The sequence below is a fragment of the Rhinatrema bivittatum genome, chromosome 4, assembly GCF_901001135.1.
Source record: "Rhinatrema bivittatum chromosome 4, aRhiBiv1.1, whole genome shotgun sequence".
NCBI lineage: Eukaryota > Metazoa > Chordata > Amphibia > Gymnophiona > Rhinatrematidae > Rhinatrema > Rhinatrema bivittatum.
The window spans coordinates 79,404,991-79,430,650 of record NC_042618.1 but is presented as its reverse complement, the minus strand read 5'-3'; the positions used below and the strand labels follow the sequence as shown (position 1 = coordinate 79,430,650).

At 44.5% G+C, this 25,660-nt stretch overlaps 1 protein-coding gene across 1 annotated transcript in view; it reads right to left on the bottom strand.

Annotated features, from left to right (window-relative positions):
• The window catches only part of MDGA2 (MAM domain containing glycosylphosphatidylinositol anchor 2), a 1,648,575-nt gene that overhangs the window by 683,052 nt on the left and 939,863 nt on the right, over window positions 1-25,660 (bottom strand). The window contains exon 6 of the mRNA XM_029598388.1: window positions 23,793-24,062. Coding sequence (XP_029454248.1) covers window positions 23,793-24,062 — 270 coding nt within the window. The remainder of the gene's footprint in view (window positions 1-23,792; window positions 24,063-25,660) is intronic.

Below are 25,660 nucleotides of genomic sequence, written 5' to 3'. Positions count from 1 at the left end.
ATTGTGTATCGCTTTCAACAATCGAGGTATTAGGTTTTATCTTTCTAGAGTGCCTTGACAGAATTGCTGGTTTGAGAAGTGAAATGTGGAAAACATCATGGATACATAGAGATGATGGTAGATTAAGTTTAAATGTGACTTTTTTGATTTGCTTGTCAAAGGAAAAGGACCAACAAATCTGGGTACGAATTTCAAAGATGGTATGCGCAAACGAAGATTTCGAGTGCTTAACCAAACCAGATCTCCAGATTGAAGTTGAGGAGTTGGTCTCCTCTTTTTATTGGCTTGAGTCTTCATTTTCAAAACAATCTTTTGTAAAAGCCATTGTGTCTCCTCCCAAAGCTTAGCCATAGAATGGATGGCTTGATTAACTGCAGGACATGCTGATGGTGTAGTGATGGGTAGTGGAACTCGGGAGTTCAAATACGACAGAAAAGGTCATCTTTCCAGTGGCCTGAGCCACATGTTTGTTGTGACACATCTCTGTCCACATCAATAAGGATGTCCAATTGTCTTGACGTTGATTAACATAAGATCGAATGAAGGTCTTAAGGGATTGATTAGTCTGTTTATTAAGACCGTTGGATTGGGGGTGGTAAGCTGAAGAAAAATCAAGTTCAATTTTTAATTTCTTACAGAGTTCTCTCCAGAATCGGACCATGAATTGAACACGTCTATTGGAAATGATGCTTACAGGCAGTCCATGAAAACGAAAGGCATGTGGTAGGAATAGCTGGGATAGTTCTGTGGCGGAAGGTAGTCCAGGAAGGGGAATAAAGTGTAGGGATGTGAATCGTTTTTTGACGATTTAAAAAAATCATCAGATATTTTTTAAATCGTCAAAAATCGTTAACAGTCGCGATACAATAGAAATTGTATCGCGACTCAATGTAAAACGCCATCGAGGCGACAGTTTCTTTCTTGTAAACCGGTGTGATATGTATACTTTACAGGAACATCGGTATATAAAAATTAAAAATAAATAAATAAATAAATAAATTCCCCCGATTTATCGTGAAAAATCGTAAATCGGGGGAAGGGGGAGGGTGGGAAAACCGGCACACCAAACAACCCCTAAACCCACCCCGACCCTATAAAACTAATCCCTTACCTTCCCCCACCCTCCCGAACCCCCCCAAATTTTTACGAGTACCTGGTGGTCCAGTGGGGGCGCGGGCACCAATCTCCCGCTCTCGGGCCATCGGCGCCATTTTGGCTGCCACTCAAAAATGGCGCCGATGGCCCGATAAAAAAAAAACAAAAACCACCCGACCCTTTAAAAACGACCCCTTAGCTTCCCCCACCCTCTCGAGCCCCCCAAAACATTTTAAAATTACCTGGTGGTCTAGTGGTGGTCCTGGGAGCGATCTCCCGTTCTCGTACCGTCGGCTGCCACTCATAAAGATGGCACCGATGGCCCTTTGCCCTTACCATGTGACAGGGTATCCGTGCCATTGGCCGGCCCCTGTCACATGGTAGGAGCACTGGATGGCCGGCGCTGGCCAGCCAGTGCTCCTACCATGTGACAGGGGCCGGCCAATGGCATGGATACCCTGTCACATGGTAAGGGCAAAGGGCCATCGGCTCCATCTTTATGAGTGGTAGCCGACGGCCCGAGAACGGGAGATCGCTCCCGGGAACACCACTAGACCACCAGGTAATTTTAAAATGTTTTGGGGGGGCTCGGGAGGGTGGGAGAAGCTAAGGGGTCATTTTTAAAGGGAAGGGTGTTTTTTTTTTTATCGGGCTATCGGCGCCATATTTGAGTGGCAGCCAAAATGGCGCCGATGGCCCGAGAGCGGGAAATCGGTCCCCGCGCCCCCACTGGACCACCAGGTACTCGTAAAAATTTGGGGGGGTTCGGGAGGGTGGGGGAAGGTAAGGGGTCAATTTTAAAGGGTCGGGCCTCACAAAAAAAAAATTAACGATATGAATCGGAACCGATTCTGATTCACATCACCACCGATCAGATTTTTTTCTCCCTCTAGCCGAATCCGATCGTTAAGACGATCGGACACACGATTCTCATCCCTAAAAAAGTGGGCCATTCTGGAGAAATGGTCTACTACAACTCAAATGATCGTGTTCTTTTCTGAAGGAGAGAGATCAGTGATAAAATCAGTGGCTATGTGAGTCCATGGTTTTTTAGGAATAGGCAGAGGCTGTAATAACCCCGAGATCTGCTGACGGGGAGTTTTCTGAGCAGCACAGATGTGACATGACTCCATGTATCTCTTAACATCTAATGTGACACAAAATCTCTGGTTTGTGGTACTCCGGGGTGTCCAGCTAAATGAGAATCATGGCTCCATTGGAGAACCTTCTGTCTCAGACGTTTGGATACCACCGTCTTACCTATGGGCACCGTGAAGGTGGTGGTGAGCATTATTTGAGCTGGGTCAAAAATTGCCTTAGGAAAAATTTGTATGCTATCATTAAAATAATCCATTGTACCTGAAGACTGGAGGATAGCTAATGTAACCCCGATATTTAAAAAGGGCTCCAGGGGCGATCCGGGAAACTACAGACCGGTTAGCCTGACTTCAGTGCCAGGAAAAATAGTGGAAAGTGTTCTAAACATCAAAATCACAGAACATATATAAAGACATCGTTTAATGGAACAAAGTCAGCATGGCTTTGCCCAAGGCAAGTCTTGCCTCACAAATCTGCTTCACTTTTTTGAAGGAGTTAATAAACATGTGGATAAAGACGAACCGGTAGATGTAGTGTACTTGGATTTTCAGAAGGCGTTTGACAAAGTTCCTCATGAGAGGCTTCTAGGAAAAGTAAAAAGTCATGGGATAGGTGGCGATGTCCTTTCATGGATTACAAACTGGCTAAAAGACAGGAAACAGAGAGTAGGATTAAATGGACAATTTTCTCAGTGAAAGGGAGTGGGCAGTGGAGTGCCTCAAGGATCTGTATTGGAACTCTTACTTTTCAATATATTTATAAATGATCTGGAAAGAAATATGACGAGTGAGATAATCAAATTTGCAGATGATACAAAATTGTTCAGAGTAGTTAAATCACAAGCAGATTGTGATAAATTGCAGGAAGACCTTGTGAGACTGGAAAATTGGGCATCAACAAGGCAGATGAAATTTAATGTGGATAAGTGCAAGGTGATGCATATAGGGAAAAATAACCCATGCTATAGTTACACAATGTTAGGTTCCATATTAGGTGCTACAACCCAAGAAAGAGATCTAGGCGTCATAGTGGATAACACATTGAAACAGTCAGTTCAGTGTGCTGCAGCAGTCAAAAAAGCAAACAGAATGTTGGGAATTATTAGAAATGGAATGGTGAATAAAACGGAAAATGTCATAATGACTCTGTATCGCTCCATGGTGAGACCGCACCTTGAATACTGTGTACAATTCTGGTCGCCGAATCTCAAAAAAGATATAATTATGATGGAGAAGGTATAGAGAAGGGCTACCAAAATGATAAGGGGAATGGAACAGCTCCCCTATGAGGAAAGACTAAAGAGGTTAGGTCTTTTCAGCTTGGAGAAGAGACGGCTGAGGGGGGATATGATAGAGGTGTTTAAAATCATGAGAGGTCTAGAACGGGTAGATGTGAATCAGTTATTTACTCTTTCGGATAATAAAGACTAGGGGGCACTTCATGAAGTTAGCGTGTGGCACATTTAAAACTAATTGGAGAAAGTTCTTTTTCACTCAATGCACAATTAAACTCTGGAATTTGTTGCCAGAGGATGTGGTTAGTGCAGTTAGTTTAGCTGTGTTTAAAAAAGGATTGGATAAGTTCTTGGAGGAGAAGTCCATTACCTGCTATTAATTGAGTTGACTTAGAAAATAGCCACTGCTATTACTAGCAACAGTAACATGGAATAGACTTAGTTTTTGGGTACTTGCCAGGTTCTTATGGCCTGGATTGGCCAATCTTGGAAACAGGATGCTGGGCTTGATGGACCCTTCGTCTGACCCAGTATGGCATGTTCTTATGTTCTTATATCGAGGTGGATCGGGAACATCATCAGGGCTAAAGCTTCTAGAGAGAGCGTCTGCCTGCATATTTTTTTGTGCGGGTCAGAAGTGGAGGTTGAAATTGAAACTGCTGAAAAACAGTGCCCAGTGAGCCTGCAGAGGGTTTAAATGTTGAGCCTGTGATAGGTAAGCTAAATTTTTATGGTCGGTGTAAATAGTAATCGTATGTCTGGCTCCTTCTAAAAGGTGTTGCCATTCTTCAAAAGCGGACTTTATCGCCAGGAGCTCACAATCTCAAATAGTGTAGTTTTTTTCTGCAGGGGAATATTTTTTAGAGAAGAATGCACAAGTGCCTAATTTTCCAGGTTGTAGAAGAATCGCTCCTATTCCCTCGCTGAAACGTCAACTTCCAGAATGAAGAGTTTGGTTGGGTCGTGGTGTCGTAAACAGGGGTCTTTTATAAATTCCTCCTTTAGATGTTGGAAGGCATTGATGACCTCAGATGGCCAACTGTTTATAGCAGCTCCCTTCTTGTTCAAGGCAGTGAGTGGAGCCACTAGGGTGGAAAAAGCTGGAATGAATTGTCGATAATAATTGGAGAAGCCTAAAAATCGTTGTAAGACTTTGAGTCCCACTGGTTGAGGCCATCCTAGGATTGCTCTGAGTTTCTCTGGGTCCATAGATAAGCCTCTTCTGGAGACAATGTATCCTAAAAATGGTAACTGTTCTTTATAGAATAAGCATTTCTCTAGTTTGGCATATAATTTATTCTCTCTGAGACGTTGGATTACTTGTCATACATAATCCTGGTGTTGTTTCTCTGATCTTGAAAAAATTAGTATATCGTCCAGATAAACATGGGAGTACAGGAGATCTCTGAAGATTTCACTAATCATAGCTTGAAATACAGCCGGAGCGTTGCAAAGCCCGAATGGCATTACCCTATACTCATAATGTCCATCATGTGTATTAAAAGCAGTTTTCCATTCATCCGCTTCTCGCTTTTGGATTAAGTTGTAGGCCCCTCTTAGATCAAGTTTAGTAAAAATCTGAGCCCCTTTGATTCGATCAAATAGTTCGGAAATAAGTGGAATCGGATATTGGTTCTTCTTGGTAATGTTATTTAACCCTATGTAATCAATGCATGGTCGTAGAGACCAATCTTTTTTTTTGACAAAAAAAGAACCTGGTGCCAGCTGGAGAGGAGGATGGTCTGATGAATCCCCGAGCCAGATTCTCCTGATATACTGTGTCATTGCTTCAGACTCAGGCTTGGAGAGAATGTAAACTCTCCCTCTCGATGGAGACTGACTGGGAAGTAAATCTATACCACAATCATAAAACCGGTGCGGTGGTAATATTTCTGCTTGCTGCTGACTAAAGATGTCCGCGAACTCCATGTACCGAGGTGGTATGCCCGAGCACTTGGTCATAGAACTGACTTGACGAGGTTTGACTTGAATTAAACAATTCTTATGACAATATGGGCTCCAACTAGCTAACTGTAGGGATGCCCAATCCAGACAGGGTTGATGTACCCTTAGCCAAGATAGGCCTAGGATCACTTGATTAACAGAATCAACTGAATGGACTCCTGGTTTAACACTCAAGAATTCATTTTAACTGGTTTAGTGATGTGGGCGATTCGGACCCCAAGGGTTGACCCGAAACTGAAGAAATAGAGAGTGGAGTCTTTAAAAGTTCGGTGGGAATGTGATAAAACTGGACTAGATTTTCCTCAATGAAATTGCTGGCCGCCCCTGAATCTATGAAGGCTTGGAGATGAACAACCTCTTTTTCCAGGGAAATGGTAACAGGAATTAATATTTGTGGAGAGGGAATGATGGGAACCAGGGAGGCCTTTCCTATTCAACCTATATCTGAGAGTTTCCCCGACTTGTTAGGGCATTTGTTCACAAAATGTCCTGTTCCGGCGCAATATAGGCACAGATTATTTAATCTTGTACGCCGTCGTTCCTCAAGGGACAGTTGACACCGGTCAATTTGCATGGGTTCCTCAAGTGTGGGTTGAGGTTCCGCCAACCTGGATATCTCAAGTGGTCATTGAAATGTGAGCGCTAACTGAAAAGGTCGTCAAGCAGATGCTCGTTCTCGTGCTCTTTCTTTGAATCATAAATCCAAACGAATTGCCAGACGTATCAGTCCCTCCAATGATTCAGGTGGCTCCCAGGCTGCTAACTCGTCCTTTATGGGTTCTGATAATCCCTGACAAAAGATAGCAGTAAGACTATCCTCTCCCCAGAAAAGTTTGGTTGCCAAAGTCCAGAATTGTATGGCATAATCCCCCATTGAACAAGAACCCTGCCGGATCTGAAGGAGGTCTGTAGCTGCTGAAGTCGAGCGTCCCAGCTCATCAAAGATAAGGTGAAAATCTTTCAAAAATTGGTCCAGGTTATTCAAAATGGAATCGTCACTCTCCCATAATGATGATGCCCAGGCTAAGGCTGGACCCTCCAATAAAGACAAAAAAAAAGGTGTCTTCAGTCTTGTCTAAGGGAAATAGTGAGGCTTGGAGTGAAAAGTGCATGCGACACTGGTTGATGAAGCCAAGACACTGCAAAGGGGCTCCATTAAAGCGAGGTGGAAGACATAAGGTGGCAGGTGGTGGTATGGTGGCAGGTGGAGTCCCCGATGGAGCCAGTGCCAAGGCATCCATACGAGCAGCTAGCCGTTCCAGAACCCCTGTTACCTGATCAAGTACTCCTTGTTGTTGCTGGATTCGGGAGGCTAATCTATGGGTTCCATGGCCTCGGCTAACTGTTATGAATTTGATAGTGGAACCAAGGTAGAGAACCGCCTTACCTTAGTCTGTGAGATGATCAAGGTTGTCCAAGAGGCAGTCTGGGTCAGGGCAGGCAGCAGACAAGAATACCAAGGCAAACAGATCCAAAGGCAGGCAGCAAAGCAAGGCAGTTCCAAGAGGCAGTCCCGGTCAGGGCAGGCAGCAGACAAGAGTATCAAGGCAAACAGATCCAAAGGCAGGCAGCAAGGCAGGTCCAAGAGGCAGTCCGGGTCAGGGCAGGCAGCTGACAAGAGTATCAAGGCAAACAGATCCAAAGGCAGGCAGCAAGGCAAGGCAGGTCTAAGAGCAATCTGGGTCAAAACAAACAGCAGACAAGAATGCAGGCAGGAACCGCCAAAGCATCAGCACAATCAAGCCTGTAGCTGAGGTGACGCTGTGCTGGAAAGCTCTCTTTAAATACAGTATTTTTCCCGCGCTACTGTGGAAACTTCCGACCGGGCTGCTGATAACAATAACGGGGCGGAGTCATGCCACAAAATGCGCAGTGCCGTGCTGAGTCGGTCGATGCCATCGAGCTGCATATCGCAGGAGCCTGCTGGAGCCTTGCTGAACGGTAACACGATTACACGCTGACAATGCCCCTGTTGCATTCTTTTGAATCGTGGACATTTTCTATGATGCTGCCGCAATATTTTGTCAGGGGGAGGGATATCACAGAAACCCCCCCCAAACTTAGTAACTGTCACAGTTATCAGGCTTGTATCGTGGCATGATTGGTGCAGCCTAGTAGGCCTCTAGGCCCGTGCCAACAGCTGACATACACACCCTAGGCTGGGACTGAGCTGGACTTTCATCTATATCAGTCCCGTTCCCGCAGGTTGAGTCCTTGGGTTCCAGGAGCCAGAATAACTTAAGCAATTGTCACTTAGGGCGACCAGAGAGAATGTCCAGAGTCAGGTTAGGGTCAGGCAGGAAGCAATCAAGTAGTATTTGAGGTCTATAGCAGAGGTCAACACCAGGAGATCAGGCAGACGAGTGAAAGGGATGAGGCAAGGCAGGCTAGAGAAGGAAGGGCAGGCTGGATGGGCAGGTCAGGCAGGAGGAGGCAAGGCTGGCTGGATGAGGGAAGGCTGGCTGAACTAGACAGGGCTGGCTGGTTGAGGCAGGACATGCTGGACCATGGACAGGTACATAACAGGACTGGGTTAGCAACACGCATTGCAAGGCTGCAAGGGACCTATTTGTGGTGCAGTTAGGGTTTAATTACTCAGTTATGTGCCTTCATCATTGAGGTTCAGCTTCTGGTTTTCCCACTGCAGGGGCTAGATAAGGTGCATAATCATGCATTTGTATACCTAAGAAGAGCAGTGACAGCGACAGTTATTATAATTTAAAAGAAAAGGAAGCAGACAGCAGTCCAGCAGTGAGACTGGGGGCTACCTAATGTTTTTCAAGGAGTGTCATATATATGATTATCTGCTTTTTGGGGAGAGATCATAAGTTTGGGCTGTGCAAATAGCTCTTAGCTCTCAGAAAACGAAGCCGATCTCTGAAGGCAAGAATAGCAGACATGGAGCAGCTGAGGCAGACTGAAAAGTATATATAAGAGACCTCCAGGTTCATATTAGAGCAGTCATTCTTCCAATCTGGAAACCTTTGATCTGCTTTGGAAATACAAGATATTCAGGGAAGAGACCAACACTTTCTGGCTACCAAAGACATAGGAAAGTGCAGGAGGGAGATTCTGGAAGACATTTAAATACCTCCAAGGTTTCCATGCATAGGAGGAATAATTCTTTCAAAGAAAAGAAAGCTCCAGAATGAGTGGTTATGGGATGAAGGTGAAAGGGGGTAGACTCAAGAGTAATCTACAGGGAGAGTAGTGGATGCATGGAACAGCATGGGAATAAACAGAGGATCTCTGATGGAGTGGTAGAGATTGTAAAGCTGAATAGTTGGTAAGGATGTGTTGCGGTCTCCACCGCTTCCCTCCGCTTTGGGCTCAAACCTGCCTACCTCCGCTTTAGGAATCTCCGCATTCCGCCCGCTCTGGACCCCGGGGGCTTCTCTCACTCCACGTGGCGGCCGCCATTATGTGCCTGCTTCTCATCCGTCTCTCGCGCGCGCGAGGACGCCTGTCTTGAGCGCTCAACTCCCGGAAGCCTGGCCCCGCCTGTGCTGCTGACATCACGCCCAAGCCCCGATATAACCGGCGCTCAAACTCTCTCTCATCGCCTTGTAACGAGGTTCACAACTCCATAGTTGTTCTTAGTTGCGTCCCTGGTGATTCCCACGGTTCCTGCTTTTGACTCCAGTCTGCTTCCGACTCCGCTTCAGCCTGCTGCCTGCCTCTGACTCCGGTTTGCCTCTGACTCCGCTTCAGCCGGCAGCCAGCCTCCGACCCCGGCATGCTTCTGCTTCAGCCTACAGCTTGCTTCAGCCTCCGGTTGCTACCGACCCTGCTTCAGCCTACAGCCTGCTTCAGTCTCCGGTTTGCTGCCGACTCCGCTTCAGCCTACAGCCTGCTTCAGCTTCCGGTTTGCTACAGACTCCGCTGCCGCCCACTGCCCTGTCTTCAGCCGGCCCTCGGCCCTGTACAGTCGGTCCCCTGCTTCCCGGGTAACTTTGGACTTCCTTTCCCTCTGTTTGCTCTGGTCCCGGTCTAGCATATCTCAGTCCCTGGACTTTCTGCCTGTACTGCCAAGTCCCAAGGTCCCAGTGCCCTATGGGCTCCTCCCGGGGGGCTCCTGGTTCCCGGGTGAACACCTCCTGCCAGTGGCTCCGCCCCCCGGCCTACCCTGTCACACTAGGTAGGCCGGCCCAAGGGTCCACTATCTCGCCAGCAGTGTCCAACTGCAACAGGATGGACAGACTAGATAGACCATATGGTATTTTTCTGCCATTATATTTCTATTTTTCTATATTTAATTCCAAATAGGAATAAGCATACACATTGGCAAGGTGGATGTAAAACATTAATAAGGCAATTCACTAGCATGTCAATTATTCATTGTGAACTAGAAAATTGGAATGGTGGAAGAAAAATAAAATAAAATATGCCATCTCTAGATTAGGCCAACCGTCAGCTGTTTCATGTGGTATACTGTCCATGCATCTACAAAAACAACTGTGTTACATTTGGTGGAGGCCAAGTGACTTCGCATGTTTATAGGTCTAGAGAGAGCACTTACACAAACTCTAATTTTTATCTAGTGACTCTGGGCCACTGTCAGAGATAGGACACTGGTCTATAAGGACCATTGTCTGATCCAGCTTGGCCATTCTTATGTTCTTAATATGAAAGGAAGCTTGCCACAGAGGTAAAAAACTAATACAATCTTTTTTTAATATATCAGAAGCATGAAGCCTGCAGGGGACACAGTTGCACCACTAGATATCTAGATAAGACAAAGCCATCATAGAAAAAACTAAATAGATTCCATGTTTTGACCTTTCTCGAAAAGAATGTTGGGAAGATACCCACACTGGAATCATTTTTTGAAGGTGACGAGTCAGAAGAACTGAAGCAAATCACTGTTAACCTACCTGACATGCCAAGAAAATACCCTTCTCCCTTCTAAGGATGACCAGCTATATCTGTAAAGAATCTTCTGTACCAGCATATGCATGGCTCATATTCTATTCATCTATTTATTTAAGACATTTTATTTTTATTTTATTTATTTTATTTATTTAGAACCTTTTATATACCGGTATTAGTGGGGGCATCATACCGGTTTACATTTGAACAGACAGGATTGAAATTACATGATAACAGGGAGCATGAACTGGGAAGGGGATAACAAGGAGCAGCGTGGAAGGAAAGATTAACATAAACAATAACAAGCATAAGTTAACAGTACAATTAATTAAATTCCTTAATATAAGGGAGTTGCGTTCACCAGGAAGCGGTGCAGGGATAGGGGTGGAAAGGGAATCTATATGGGCGGTGGGGTGGCAAGGGAATGGATGGGGTGGATAGGGTGGATGGGGTGGACGGGTGGGGTAGGGTGGAGAGGGAATCTATGGGGCGGTGTAGGGATGGGGTGAGAAGGGAATCTATTCTGGATAGGCCTGTTTGAATAGTAGCGTTTTTAGTTTCTTTTTAAATTTGAATAAACATGGTTCGAGGCGCAGGTTTACTGGGAGGGAGTTCCAGAGAGAAGGGCCTGCAATAGAGAGAGCACGATTGCGAGTGGAGGAGAGGTGGGCTGTTTTCAAAGAGGGAACATGTAGGGTGCCCATGTTGATGGATCTGGTGGAGCGGGTGGACTGTGGGGTGTTGAAGGGGATGTCGAGCCAATTGGAGTTGTGGGTGTGGATGGATTTGTGAATTATGGTCAAGGTTTTGTAGTGAATGTGAGAGGTAATGGGGAGCCAGTGTAGGTCTTTGAGGATAGGGGTAATGTTTTCGTGTTTGCGTGTGTTGGTGATAAGTCTTGCTGATGCGTTTTGCAACATTTGTAAAGGTTTTATGGTGGAAAAGGGGAGTCCTAGGAGGAGTGCGTTGCAGTAATCCAATTTGGAGGTTATGGTGGCTTGTATTACTGTGTGAAAATCTTGGGTGTACAGTAGGGGTCTGAGTTTTTTAAGTACGTTGAGCTTGAAAAATCCTGTTTTGAGAATGGAGTTGATGTACGGTTTCATACTTAGTTGATGGTCAAGGAAGACACCGAGGTCCCTAACAAACGGTTGTGCTGTGAGGAGGTTAAGTGTGGGGTTGTTGGGCTGCAGGGGGGTGGGGGAGGATTGCGAGGAGATGAGTAGGAGTTCAGTTTTATTAGTATTAAGGGCAAGGTGTAGGTTAGTGAGCAGTGAGTTAATGGCTGTAAGACAATTCTGCCAGTGTTCTAGGGCATCAGAAATAGAGGTGTGGATGGGGATAATGATCTGAACATCATCAGCGTAGAGGTAGAATTTGAGCTTGAGTTCAGAGAGGAGTTGGCAGAGTGGCGTGAGGGTAAATATTAAAAGGGTGGAGGAGAGCAATGAGCCTTGTGGTACTCCTTGTTGTAGAGAGTGTAAGGTGGAGATGTTGTTTCCACCTCACACTCTCTAGTAGTATAATAGATAACAGACATTATCTATTATACTACCCTGTTCTCATTTATTACTGCTATCAGATGTTCAGATTTCTACTGGGCTTCTCCTAGTTAATTAGTATTTAACTGTACTGAGAATCCTGCTGCTGCTCCTTAACCCACTATATACTATATATACCATTGTAATTTGAACCTTCTGTACCCATTGTAACCTAACCTGTTGTAATAGGGTTTGAATTCTCTGGTTGGAAAAGCATGAAACAAGTTAACAATGATGATGATGTTAAACTGGAGGATGTATTAGAGAAAACTGACAGGCAATAAATCAGCACAACCTAATAGTAATCACCCCAGAGTTCTAAAAGAACTCATATGTGAAATTACAATCTGCTGCTGTTAATCTATAATATAATCATTAAAATTTTCCAATGTACCTGAAGATTGGAGGGTAGCCAGTATAACACCAATTTTTAAAAAGGGCTCCAGGGGTGATTTAGGAAACTACAGACTTCTCAAAAGAGAAAACTACAAAGAAAGGGGAGTGGTTAACAGCTATTGGCAACAGGCATAGTGCATAGCAGGAGGGAATTAACTCCTCTTCAGTCTGCTTGGACATTGAAGGAGACAGACAGAAGTCCATCTTCTTAGGGATAACCAGAGGAAAAGCTTACATTAGCTAGCCTTACCTGGGGGAAGGTCTGTTCAAAAGCAGCAGATACAGTGTCCAGGGAACAGCCCTGGCCAAGGGTTAACTGTCAAAGTGGTATAGCGAAATTGAAAGATGGAAAGGATCAATGTGTGGAGAGAGACGAAGAAATGGCAGAAATATTAAATGAATACTTCAGTTCTGTGTTCACTAAAGAGGAATCTGGAGAAGGACCGTCACTATTTAACAAGAAACTGGAGGGGAGTGGAGTAGATGTAACTCCATTTACAGTAGAAAATGTATGGAAAGAGCTGGAGAAACTGAAAGTGGACAAAGCCCTGGGGCCTGATGAAATTCATCCCAGGATACTGAGGGAGCTCAGAGATGTGCTGGCGGGTCCGCTGTGTGACTTGTTCAATAGATCCCTAGAAACGGGATTGGTGCCGAGTGATTGGAGAAGAGCATTGGTGGTCCCGCTTCACAAGAGTGGGAACAGAGAAGAGGCTGGTAACTACAGACCGGTTAGCCTCACTTCGGTGGTGGGAAAAGTAATGGAGTCACTGTTAAAAGAGAGAATAGTGAACTATCTACAGTCGGGAGAATTGCTGGACCAGAAGCAGCATGGATTCACCAGGGGAAGATCATGTCAGACAAATCTGATTGACTTTTTTGATTGGGTAACCAAGGAATTGGATCAAGGAAGAGCGCTCGATGTCATCTACTTAGATTTCAGCAAAGCTTTTGATACGGTTCCGCACAGGAGACTGGTGAATAAAATGAGAAGCTTAGGAGTGAGTGCTAAGTTGGTGACCTGGATTGCAAACTGGTTGACGGACAGAAGACAATGCGTGATGGTAAATGGAACTTTCTCTGAAGAGAGAGCGGTGTTAAGTGGTGTACCGCAAGGATCGGTGTTGGGACCGGTCCTGTTCAATATCTTTGTGAGCGACATTGCGGAAGGGATAGAAGGTAAGATTTGTCTTTTTGCGGATGACACTAAGATTTGCAACAGAGTGGACACGCCGAAAGGAGTGGAGAGAATGAGATGGATTTAAGGAAACTGGAAGAGTGGTCGAAGATATGGCAGCTGAGATTCAATGCCAAGAAGTGCAAAGTAAAGCATATGGGGAATGGAAATCCGAATGAACTGTATTCGATGGGGGGGGGGGGGGGGGGGGGAAAGGCTGATGTGCACGGAGCAGGAGAGAGACCTAGGGGTTATAGTGTCTAATGATATGAAGTCTGCGAAACAATGCGACAAGGCGATAGCAAAAGCCAGAAGAATGCTGGGCTGCATAGAGAGAGGAATATCGAGTAAGAAAAGGGAAGTGATTATCCCCTTGTACAGGTCCTTGGTGAGGCCTCACCTGGAGTACTGTGTTCAGTTCTGGAGACCGTATCTACAAAGAGACAGAGACAAGATGGAAGCGGTACAGAGAAGGGCGACCAGAAAGGTGGAGGGTCTTCGTCGGATGTCATACGAGGAGAGATTGAAGAATCTGAATATGTACACCCTGGAGAAAAGGAGGAGCAGGGGTGATATGATTCAGACCTTCAGATACATGAAAAACTTTAACGATCCAAAGACAACGACAAACCTTTTCCGCCAGAAAAAAATCAGCAGAACCAGGGGTCACGAGCTGAGGCTCCAGGGAGGAAGACTAAGAACCAATGTCAGGAAGTATTTCTTCACGGAAAGGGTGGTGGATGCTTGGAATGCCCTTCCAGAGGAAGTGGTGAAGTCCAAAACTGTGAAGGACTTCAAAGGGGCGTGGGATAAACAATGTGGATCCATCAAGTCTAGAGGGCGTGAATAAAGTGGAGGCAGCAAAACACTGCACGGAGCGGCAGTAGCCACAGAGGCATTCAAACACTGCACGGAGCGGCAGTAGCCACAGAAGCATTCACGGAGCGGGATGCCAGTGGCCAGTAGTTATTGTTCCACCTTCACAGAGCGGAAGGATGGAGGGCTGCTATCTCCAAAAAAAAATAAAAAAAACAAACAAAAAATAACAGGGGTGGGTAAGAGTATGGGGCAAGGGTGTAGCCTGCTTGTTACAGCAGTTGCTACCCCCTAATTGAGCTGGATGTCACTTGGATGCAGATACGGCGCTGCTCTCTAAATTGGTGGTGGGGTGGAGGGGAATTGGTGGTGGGGTGGACGGGAAATTAGGGCTGGAGGGTACTGGAAGCCAATAGTAACAAGTGGGAGAGAGAAAAAGGGAAATAAAAATGGATAAAGTGTGTAGCTTGCTGGGCAGACTGGATGGGCCGTTTGGTCTTCTTCTGCCGTCATTTCTATGTTTCTATGTTACAGACATGTCAGTACCAGACAAAATGGTAGAAACTACATTTGGAAGCAGAGTTACAGGTCATTTGGAAAAATATGTCTTACTGGGAAAAAGCCAACACAGTTTTAGCAAAGGGAAGACATGTCTTACCAATCTATTAACATTCTTTGAAGGGCTGGAAAGTTTGTGGAAGATAGATTCCTAAATAATAATGGCCAAATAGACTTTGGTTTTTCCCCATCTTAAATTTTGGGGAAAATAACTTGACAGATTTTCATATTGGGATTTGCCAGGTACTTCGAAGCAACCCGGACTGGCCATTGTCAGAGATAGGATACTGGACTCAACAGATCAGGGGGTCTAACTCAGCATGGTATTTCTTATATTTCCCCTTTGGCAATTGTGCCAAAGAAAGAACAGTGTAAATTCAGGTTACTATATAATCTGCCTTATCCAGAGGGATAAGGCAGACTTCATTCTTCTGGAGGAGTGCTCAGTCCAATGCATGTCCCTTGGCAGTGCCCTTCCGACTACTTGGGGACAAGGAAAGTGTGTGCTAATCACTAAAGCTGATATGAATTGGTATTCTGTCTGCTTCCTGTTTATCCTATCTTACATATTTTGGGTTTCTGCTTTTAAGGAGCTTATTGCTACAACAGGTGTATGCCTATGGACCATTATGTCTATATACAGTCACCTAATCATATGTACTGGAATTGGATTTAAATGCTAATTAAATACACAGTTATCTGTCTCATGTGACCTATAAGATTTTATTCTATTTGAATTGATCTATACTGATACCTGTCTTGATCGATCCATTGCATCTACCATAAGCCTGTCTGTAACTTGCTTTGAACTACTTTGGTAGAAAAGCATGTCACAAATGAAATGATGATGAGGATGTCTTTACTTCTAGATATTCAGTGCATGCATACACTAGGTGCTTAATAAACAAATGGCAATGGCTTAGGTTGTGCATTACTTGGATGACTTCCTGTTTGTGGATCCAGGTGACTCATCAGAATGCACTCAGCACATGAATTTCTCATCCCGTTTTCAACAGACCCTATGTAGTTTCTCTCCTTTTTACCCACTTGCAATATAAAGAAGACTGGAAAGTGACCTGACAGAGAATTAGTTCCTATAGTAGCTGAAGTTTCCATAGGATACAAATTTTGGCCTAGAATCATGAAAACTCAATGTGTTCTCACAGGAGGGGTCCAACTATCATGGGGTGGGGGGGGGGGGTATTGCTGCGATAGTGGGACCCCACCCCCCAGAATATATCGAGGCTCGATGTCGCATTTTTTTTAGTGCGGCCAAACACAGTGACACAATAGACCAAGTTGAGCAGCACTTTAACATGATGGCAGCCCCAATTTCACGGGACCGCCATCGTCTTAAAGGGCTGCTGGCCTCAGAAAAAAAAACAAAACTGTGGCTAAATGGGGAGGTTGAGCGGGGGCCATTGCTGTATCCCGCTTTAACCCAAGGACGCTGGTCAAGGCAGCCCTGACTCCCTGAAAAGAAAAATAAAGGTGACATTAAGTGCACAGTGGTGGTAGCTGCTCCCCCTCCCCCCCCCCCATAGCCTAAGCCATTCTTCCCCATCGGGGGCTGGGAGAGAGGGTCTATAGCTAAGGTAATCAGGGGCTAGGAGAGTGGGGTTTATGGCTGAGGTTATCAGGGGGCGGGGGTCTAAGGCTGAGGCGATCGAGGGCTGGGGAGCGGGGTCTATAGCTGAGGCTATCAGAGGGTCAGTAGGGTGGGCTATAGCTGAGGTTATCAGGGGGCCGAGGGAGAAGTGGCCACCGCCGCATGCTTATTCTCAACTTTATTTTTTTGGGGGGGAGTTAGGGCCACTGTAACTGGTAGCCCCTGGTTGAAACCGGGATCAGCAGTGACCTCCGCATAACCTCCCCGTTTGGCCACAGTTTTTTTCTTTGTCACATTAAATGTGCCGCAGTATCCTTGGGACCCACGTTAAGGTCCTGGGTCTCCCGCTGCACATCTAATGCATGCCAGGGAGATGTTATTTTATCATTGCTGACCACCTTCTCAGTTGGCTGCGATATATAATTGCCTAGTAATGACCTTCTTTGCATGTATTTGCATCATTCATGCATGCAAATTGCATGCAAAGAAGTTCATTGTAATAAGGTAGGATATCTGGGCGGAGACATGCAAAATATTGTGTATATCACACGTCAGTGCACTATCGTGGTGATATTGTGCGATATATGCAATATAATGCGTGTTAGAGCTTATTATTGCACCATAAGGCCCTAAAGCAATTTGTTGAATGACCCTGTTTGTGATATCAAGAATTAATTTATCCTAAAGAAGAAATTATGAACATGTAAAAAAAAGGGAGATACCACCCAGGAAAAAGATCTAGGCATCATAGTGGATAATACTTAGAAATTGTCAGCTCAGTGTGTTGCAGCAGTCAAAAAACCAAACAGAATGTTAGGAATTATTAGGAAGGGAATAGTTAATAAAACAGAAAATGTCATAATGCCTCTGTATCGCTCCATGGTGAGACCGCACCTTGAATACTGTGTACAATTCTGGTCGCCGCATCTCGAAAAAGATATAGTTGAGATGAAGAAGGTACAGAGAAGGGCAACAAAAATGATAAAAGGGCTGGAACAGCTCCCCTATGAGAAAAGGCTGAAGAGGTTAGGACTGTTCAGCTTGGAGAAAAGACAGCTGAGGGGGGATATGAGAGAGGTCTTTAAGAACATGAGAGGTCTTGAACAAGTAGATGTGAATTGGTTATTTACACTTTTGGATAATAGAAGGACTAGGGGGCATTCCATTAAGTTAGCAAGTAGCACATTTAAGACTAATCAGAGAAAATTCTTTTTCACTCAACGCACAATAAAGCTCTGGAATTTGTTGCCAGAGGATGTGGTTAGTGCAGTTAGTGTAGCTGGGTTCAAAAAAGGTTTGGATAAGTTCTTGGAGGAGAAGTCCATTAACGGCTATTAATCAATTATACTTAGGGAATAGCCACTGCTATTAATTGCATCAGTAGCATGGGTTCTTCTTAGTGTTTGGGTACTTGCTAGGTTCTTGTGGCCTGGTTTTGGCCTCTGTTGGAAACAGGATGCTGGGCTTGATGGTCCCTTGGTCTGACCCAGCATGGTAATTTCTTATGTTCTTATGTTGCCCTCTCCCCCTCCCCCTCCCCCCAGCCTAGGCCTAGTCTCCACTGCTTCCCAAGAATGAATAACACATAACCTATCAAAAGCAACAGTTTGGTTGGAATTCCATATTTAACACTTTCTTTACTATGATGTTCACCCATGTCTTGAAACCATGTATACCTTGTATACATGTCCATTATAACCCATTCACACAACTCATATATCCCCACACCATTTCCAGTGCACTTATACTCCCCAGATCCACCCCAGCCCACCCCCCATGTGTTTCATCCTTTTTATCCATCCTTAGTTGTAATGTCTAGAATGGATCACAACACTCCTTTCCCCTCTCAGCACTAGTTCCATCTGGTTACCATATTTCAAAATCCATATAAAATGTTGGGCATTACAATTATGAGATCAATGTAAAATCCTGATTGTTAATGCTCCCATCATCTATAGATGCTTGTTGAAGTCTTCCAAAACTCATGAAAAATCCCCTTTCTATGAAGAAACAATATCGGAACAAAATAGAGATACATAAAGTAAAAGAATCTTCAAAAACAGGGGCAGATTTTCAAAGGGGTACGCATGTAAGATACGCACGTAGCCCCCGAAAACCTGCCCCAAGCTCCCCCTGCGCGTGCCGAGCCTAAGTTGAATAGGCTCGGCGACGCGCGCAAGCCCCGGGAGACGCGCAAGTCCAGGGGCTTTCCTGGGGGGGCGTGTCAGGGGCGTGTCGCTGCGGTGCGTCATCTGGGGGCGGGGCCGCAGGCCTGGTTCCGGCCCGGAGACGTTTGGGGGGCGTAGCCGAGGCCTCCGAAACTGCTCCCAGACTGGGGAATCACGCGCCGGCGGCCGGCCGGCGCAGGCATAACTTTTATAAAAAAGGTAGGGGGGGTTTAGAAAGGGCTGGGGGGTGGGTTAGGTAGGGGAAGGGAGGGGAAGGTGGAGGGAGGTGGAGGGAACGGGCAGTGCGTGTAGGCTCAGCGCACGCAAGGTGCACAAATGTGCACCCCCTTGTGTGCGCCGACCCCGGATTTTAAAAGATACGAGCCGCGCGTATCTATTAAAATCCGGCGTACTCTTGTTTGTGCCGGGTGCATGAACAAAAGTACGCGCTCACGTATTTTTTTGAAATCTGCCCCACAGTGTTTCCTCGGGATCTCTTTAATTACCTTGAAAGGACAAGTAATACAGGCATAAGAGATGCAATTCACTAGCATGTCAATTATTCATTGTCAACTAGAAAATTGGAATGGTGGAAGAAAAATAAAATAAAATATGCCATCTCTAGATTAGGCCAACCATCAGCTGTTTCATGTGGTATACTGTCCATGCATCTACAAAAACAACTGTGTTAGAGCCAGAAACCTTCCTTATAGGCCACATATTAAATCTTATGCAGGAACTGATTTTAGCCAAAGTCCACTCAAATTAGGCAATTACAACTTAGTTGCCCAACAAATATCTGAAATCATGGTAAGTGTAAAAATATCCAAGAAAAAAATGAACAAAGTTTCCAAAAATATAACCAACTCAAAGCCAAGTATATTTGCTTCCGAATGGCCATTAATTAACTATTATGATTTTGCTCACATACTGTTTCATTTCTTCCGTGGTAGTAAGTACCTTATTCACCCCATTGTGGCACAAACGTAAATGTGTGGGTATTACAAACTGAATTTTATTCCCCTTTGATAAAGTTTAGTGCAGTATGGCATGATTGCTCGCCATTTTGCGGCTACTTGAGCAGAAAGATCCTCAAAACGTAGTATTTTGTAATTCTCACATTCCAAGATTTTGAAAACGCTTAATTTTATCTGCGTAATTCAGAATTCTTGCCATAAGTGGTCTAGGTTTCCCTTGATTATTAAGATACGGACCTTTGTATTTTCTCAAACTGCAATTTTAAGCCTGATTTTAAATGGCCTGCGAGAGTATAAAACAGGGGTTATGTGCGTGGCCGGGCATTGCGCGAGCCGTGCACATTTTAAAAAGGGCCCGGCCGCGCATAACCCCTGTTACGTGCACAAGAGCCGAGCCTCGGCAAAGGGGAATTCCAGGGGAAGGGAGGGGCAGTCCAGGGGGTGGGGCAGGGCTGGAGGTGCCCGGTACAATGGCCATTTGCTGCTGTGCTGGGGGATCGCGCACCGGCAGGGTGCTGATGCACGCAACTTGCTACTGCTCCTTTGGAGGAATAAATGGTAATAAAAAAAAAATAGGGGTACCTAGGATAATGATAGGGGGCAGGTAGGAGAAGGGAAGGGGAAGCAAGGTTAGGGCAGGAGGTAGGGAACTGGGGAAGCCAGACGATGCATTGCTGCGCAATTTTTGCGTAACTCTGCCCCCCCTTGCGTGCGCCGCCCGTGATTTTATAACATGCGAATGCTGCCTGCGATTTTATAACATGCGCATGGTTATAAAACTGTGTGTCCCTGTGTGCGCGCCGGGTAGCGCGCACACATAGACACGCACGCGTATTTTTTTTTTTTTTTTAATCTACACCTTCATTTCTCGTGTGGCCATCCCAGCTTTTCTGGAATGGTATACTCACATAGATGTTGTAACTCCCAATCTTTGATTAACTCAGGAATACCAATCAGTCTGATATTGTTGTGTCGACTTCTATTCTCTTGGTCATCAATACACTCCTCTAATTGTTGGTTTTCTTCTGAAGCTGATGGAACTGTTCCCGCAGTTTGCCATTGCACCTTCATGTTCCTCGAGCTTGTTTTCATTTGCAGCAATTTGGTGATTATTCACAGCTACTGCCTCATGGAATTCTTCCAAGGTGGATTGGAATTTGGCCAGTTTATCCGCTACAACTGCCATTACACGTTTAGTGAGATGTTAGCAACTTCCTCCGACTTGATGAGTACTGGTTGCTCCTTCTCTTTCTCTCTGCTGGTGACTCCCATTTTCACTTTGCTAGCAGCTGCTTTCCTGGTTTTTGTAGTCATATCTTCTATTTTCTAGAAACAAAATTATCCATGTAACATCTACATGGATTATTGAAAACTGTGTCCAGATTGTGAGTAAGAAAAAACCCTCAGCAACCAAAAAATCAATCAAATTAAGTCAGAAGGGAACTCGGAGCTCTGGAGATCACGTCTGCCTCCTTAGCTTGCCATCATGTGACCCCCCCTCCCCACTCCCCAATTTTAATCATTTATACAAGGAAATGTAACTCACAGATTTTCCTTAGCACTAGTCAGCTTTTAGATGTGTAAATTATCAAATTTTATAATATGCGTGCAGGAAGGAAATTACCAGTTTTCCCAATTAGTCCAACAGTTTCCCCATCTAACTCTAGGTCTTCAAGTCCCCCTTTGGTTCTTCAGCCTGCACTTCCCCAGTTTCCCCAGACCCCTCACCCAGTCAATATTTGTCTAGTAATTATATTCTGACCTACACCTAATATGCAGGTAAGCGCTGTATGCAAGTCACATTGGCAGGTTTTAAAATAGCACCTGATATGTGTAAATGTTGGCCCCACCCTGAAATGTCTTTGACCCACACCTTTTCTATAAGAGCAAATTTATTCATACACCATTACTTGCATGTGTATATTTGAACACTTACGCAAATATGCACTACTTGCACGTACATGTGCTCAATTTAACATGCAAAATTCTTATAATTCACCTTTAAATACATGGCATAAGATAACTTGTGCTGTATATAGGCAGCATATAAATTATCAAAATAAATACAAAATTATTACTTTGCAAACCTATGAATGAAATTTGCAACACAGGTCAGATTTCACCAAAAAATACAAAACTATATCTCTATGTAGTTTTTTTTATTATTTTTTGTAAGATTACCTATAGTAAAACACATTTTATTTTTCTATTGGTCTTATTTCCACATGTCTCAGTAGAAAAATATTACATACTATTTTTCAAATTTTGCACAAAGTATTGCTTGGGTTGCTGCATCACCCTCTTTATTTGCTATGCATGTTGAATTTTTGTGAATGAATCAAAGACTATTTTATCTACAGACATGAACTTTTAACTGAAGATTAGACTTTTGTTATTGAGCCTTTAATATTCCAAATAGTTTTATACCTTACTATTAGGAAAATATATATCTTAAGGTCACAATATTTTAATACAATTTGTAAGCAATACTATATTGCAAATTACATGAAAAGAAATGAGCTTTCCAATGATCTACTTGGTTGTAAAATCATTGCAACATAACTAGACATACAAAAATACAGAATATTGCAGTAGATGAGGGAAATGTACTAAAATGTACCTAAATTTGAAATCTGAGTTTGCATGCTAAAATCAAGGTTAGCATGAGTTAAATAGGATAATGTGATTTATTGGTTCACAAAGCATGCAAAGTTTAATTTTTCCCACAAATAACTATCTGAGGTGGTCATTTTCAAAAGCGTGCGATCACTAAATGGGGGCGGAGTCAGAGCAGAGTCGGCCCTGGAAGAGGAGGAGTTGGGGTGGCACCCGGGCCGACTCTGCGGAGACATTGCTGGCAGCGAAAGGTAAGGACTCTTATCGCCGCCACTTTTGCGCCGAATAACTACACCTTTTATGGTGTAGTTATTCGGTGCGAAAGCCGGCAACCAGCGCACCGCAGTGGTGCGATGGCTGCCGGCTTTCGCAGGCCCACCCCCCCGCTTCACCTCCCCACCCCCCGTTACCGCTGGATTCTCTAATGTCTGCAACCTTAGAGAATCCAGGTCTTAGGGCCACATTCATTAAGGCTTTTCTCCCATTTTGTCTCTAAGGAAAAAAAACCCCTTAGTGAATCAGGTACTTAGAGTGCAAATATTTTGCAAAAATTCAAAAGTGAGTGATTGTGATGTAAAATTATGCAAAACAATTCATAGCTATGAACGCATAACTGAATTACATGTGAAAGATGCTTCACAAATGTAATTTTGCAAAACAATTTAATTACACCTTAGATAGATTGTGAAAAAGTCTGTATAAAAATCGAAGCACAATATTTTGCTACTGAGCTCATTTGCATAAAGGGGCAGATTTTCAGAGCCCTGCTCGCGTAAATCCGCCCAAAACCGGGTGGATTTACGCGAGCAGGGCCCTGCGCGCCGGTGAGCCTATTTTACATAGGCTCACCGGCGCGCGCAGAACCCCGGGACTCGCGTAAGTCCCGGGGTGTTCGGAGTGGGCGTGTCGGGAGGCGTGTCGGGGGCGGGGCCGGAGCGTGCGGCATTGCGGGGGCGTGTCGGCAACGTTTTGGGGGCGGGTACGGGGGCGTGGCTACGGCCCGGGGGCGTGGCCGCGCCCTCCGTACCCGCCCCCAGGTCGCGGCCCGGCGCGCAGGAGGCCCGCTGGCGCGCGGGGATTTACGCCTCCCTCTGGGAGGCGTAAATCCCCCGACAAAGGTAGGATGGGGGTTTAGACAGGGCCGGGCGGGTGGGTTAGGTAGGGGAAGGGAGGGGAAGGTGAGGGGAGGGCAAAGGAAAGTTCCCTTCTAGGCCGCTCCGATTTCGGAGCGGCCTAGGAGGGAACGGGGGTAGGCTGCGCGGCTCGGCGCGCGCAGGCTATACGAAATCGATAGCCTTGCGCGCGCCGATCCAGGATTTTAGCCGATACGCGCGACTACGCGCGTATCTACTAAAATCCAGCGTACTTTTGTTTGCGCCTGGAGCGCAAACAAAAGTAGGCTGTTCGCGCTCGTCTGAAAATCTACCCCAAAGTGTAGATAGCAAATTAGTGCATGATATTTACTAACAAGCATGCAACTTCTGTGCACTTAAGTACCTTGGCCTAAAGGACTGCAAGATCTATATTGTCTTCACAGGTTTTTCTTGCATTGCCTTAGGTCACAGCCAATTAAGACTATACAGTTTATAATATTGCCAGGCCCTGATGATCTTTTTCTTTACATATCAAATTTATTTCTAAATAAAATTCATGTAGTTTATATGGAAACCTACCTCTTACAATTATGTTGGTAGATTTTTTTGCTGGATTTCCCACATTGTTATTAGCAATACAGCTATAAACACCAGCATCCTCTGAAGTAATAGCAGGTATTGTTAATGTCCCCTCATTCAGCACAGTCTTTTCAGGCAAACTTCCAGCAGATCTGACCCAACTTAAGGTGGGAGTAGGTTCACCTCCTGTTGTAACACATGCTAAAGTTATGGCCTCTCCAGGATTTACTATTATCGAATCATCCACCAAGAGCTTAATAGACGGGGATGCTGAAAAATATATAAAAACAAGAGCATGGTATTTAGACATTTATTCTACACCTTTATTAAGAAAAAAACAAAACAAAACAAAACATAGCACTACATATTGCAGCCTCTCACCTAAAAGACAAACAAAAGAAGTTTAATGGATTTACTATCCAAATTAAAATATGATTAGTAATAATAGATATTGAAGTTGACCTCATTATTTTACAGAATGTTTTTATTGATTTGCCTCACACTTAGACAGTAACTTTCAAAGCGGTGATGGTGCCCACATTTGCGCACATATGTCAGCCCATGCCCAGGTACACAGTTATTTTATAATATACTTGAGCATAGGTGCATATTCTATAAAACAGCCTGGCTGGGCGCACATGTGCACTAAATTTTAAGTGGGTGCATGCACGTGCACACAAATCCCGTATAAATCAGGGAATTTTAAAAGGGGCGAGCACCAATGCCATTCCCAGTTTTACCAGTTTGTCCCCAGTTCATCCAGTTAAGAGAGAGGTACTCCAACCCCCCGATTTGATAGCCTTCCCTCTCCCCAGTTAGCCCAACCCTTAAAAGCTCACAGATCTGCCTAGTTTTCTTTAAATTTTAACTTATACGTCATCCATAGCAGAAGTAAAGTTAGATGGTAGTGGGCCTTGGCATGTGCTGGGTCACATCAGTATCTATGTGCACATCTTTGGTTCACATCCTGAAACGCCCATGCCCTGCCCAGATCATGCCCATGCTATGCCCCTTTTTAAAAACTTTCAAGATGTGTGTGCTGCGGGAGATATGCACGTATCTTAGCAGTTTCTAAAATCTGCTCGGCGCGCACAAGCCTGTCTTTTTCACACATCCCCTGGTTAATGTGCTTATCGAGCTTTAAACTTCACCTCTTAATTTAGAATCAAAAGATTCTCAACAAATTTCCAGCTTCAGATGATCCATCCAAATTGAAATTTGAAGATCTTACTCTCACACTGTTCTCTCAAGTCAGAAAACTGGGGATAATTTTGGACATTGACTTCTCAATGAAACCTCACCATTTGTTCACCAGTTAAAACTTCATTTTTTAAATTTCATTTGTTGCGAAGATGAAAAACCTATTACACACTGAGGACTTTTGTTTTACAGGTTCTTCTGCTGACAGGGTTAGACTATTGCAATTTCATATTGATGGGGCTTCCCACATTAACTTTAAGAGCTGTTCAAATAATTCAAAATATATTAGCTAGATTGCTTACAAGTACTAGATCATACAAGCATATAGCTCTGGTTCTCTTGAACCCTTCACTGGTTGCCAGTAAAATGGCGAATAAAGTACAAAGTCACAATGCTAGTTCACAAACTAATCAATAACAATAAGATAGCCCTTTGTAGCAGTGCCACACTCCATATTTATGTCCTGACATGTGCTTTGCATTCAGCAAACAGATTCCTTCTTGGGATACCATCATATAAAATGGTCCACTTGAATGAGGCTCAAGAATGAACCTTCTCGGTTGCAAGCCCCACAGTCTGCAACACTCCCTGATCAATTATGTACTCTAATACAGTACAAGAAAGAGCACAGTGCACAGTACACAAACCAATACAGTTCAAGAAAGTGC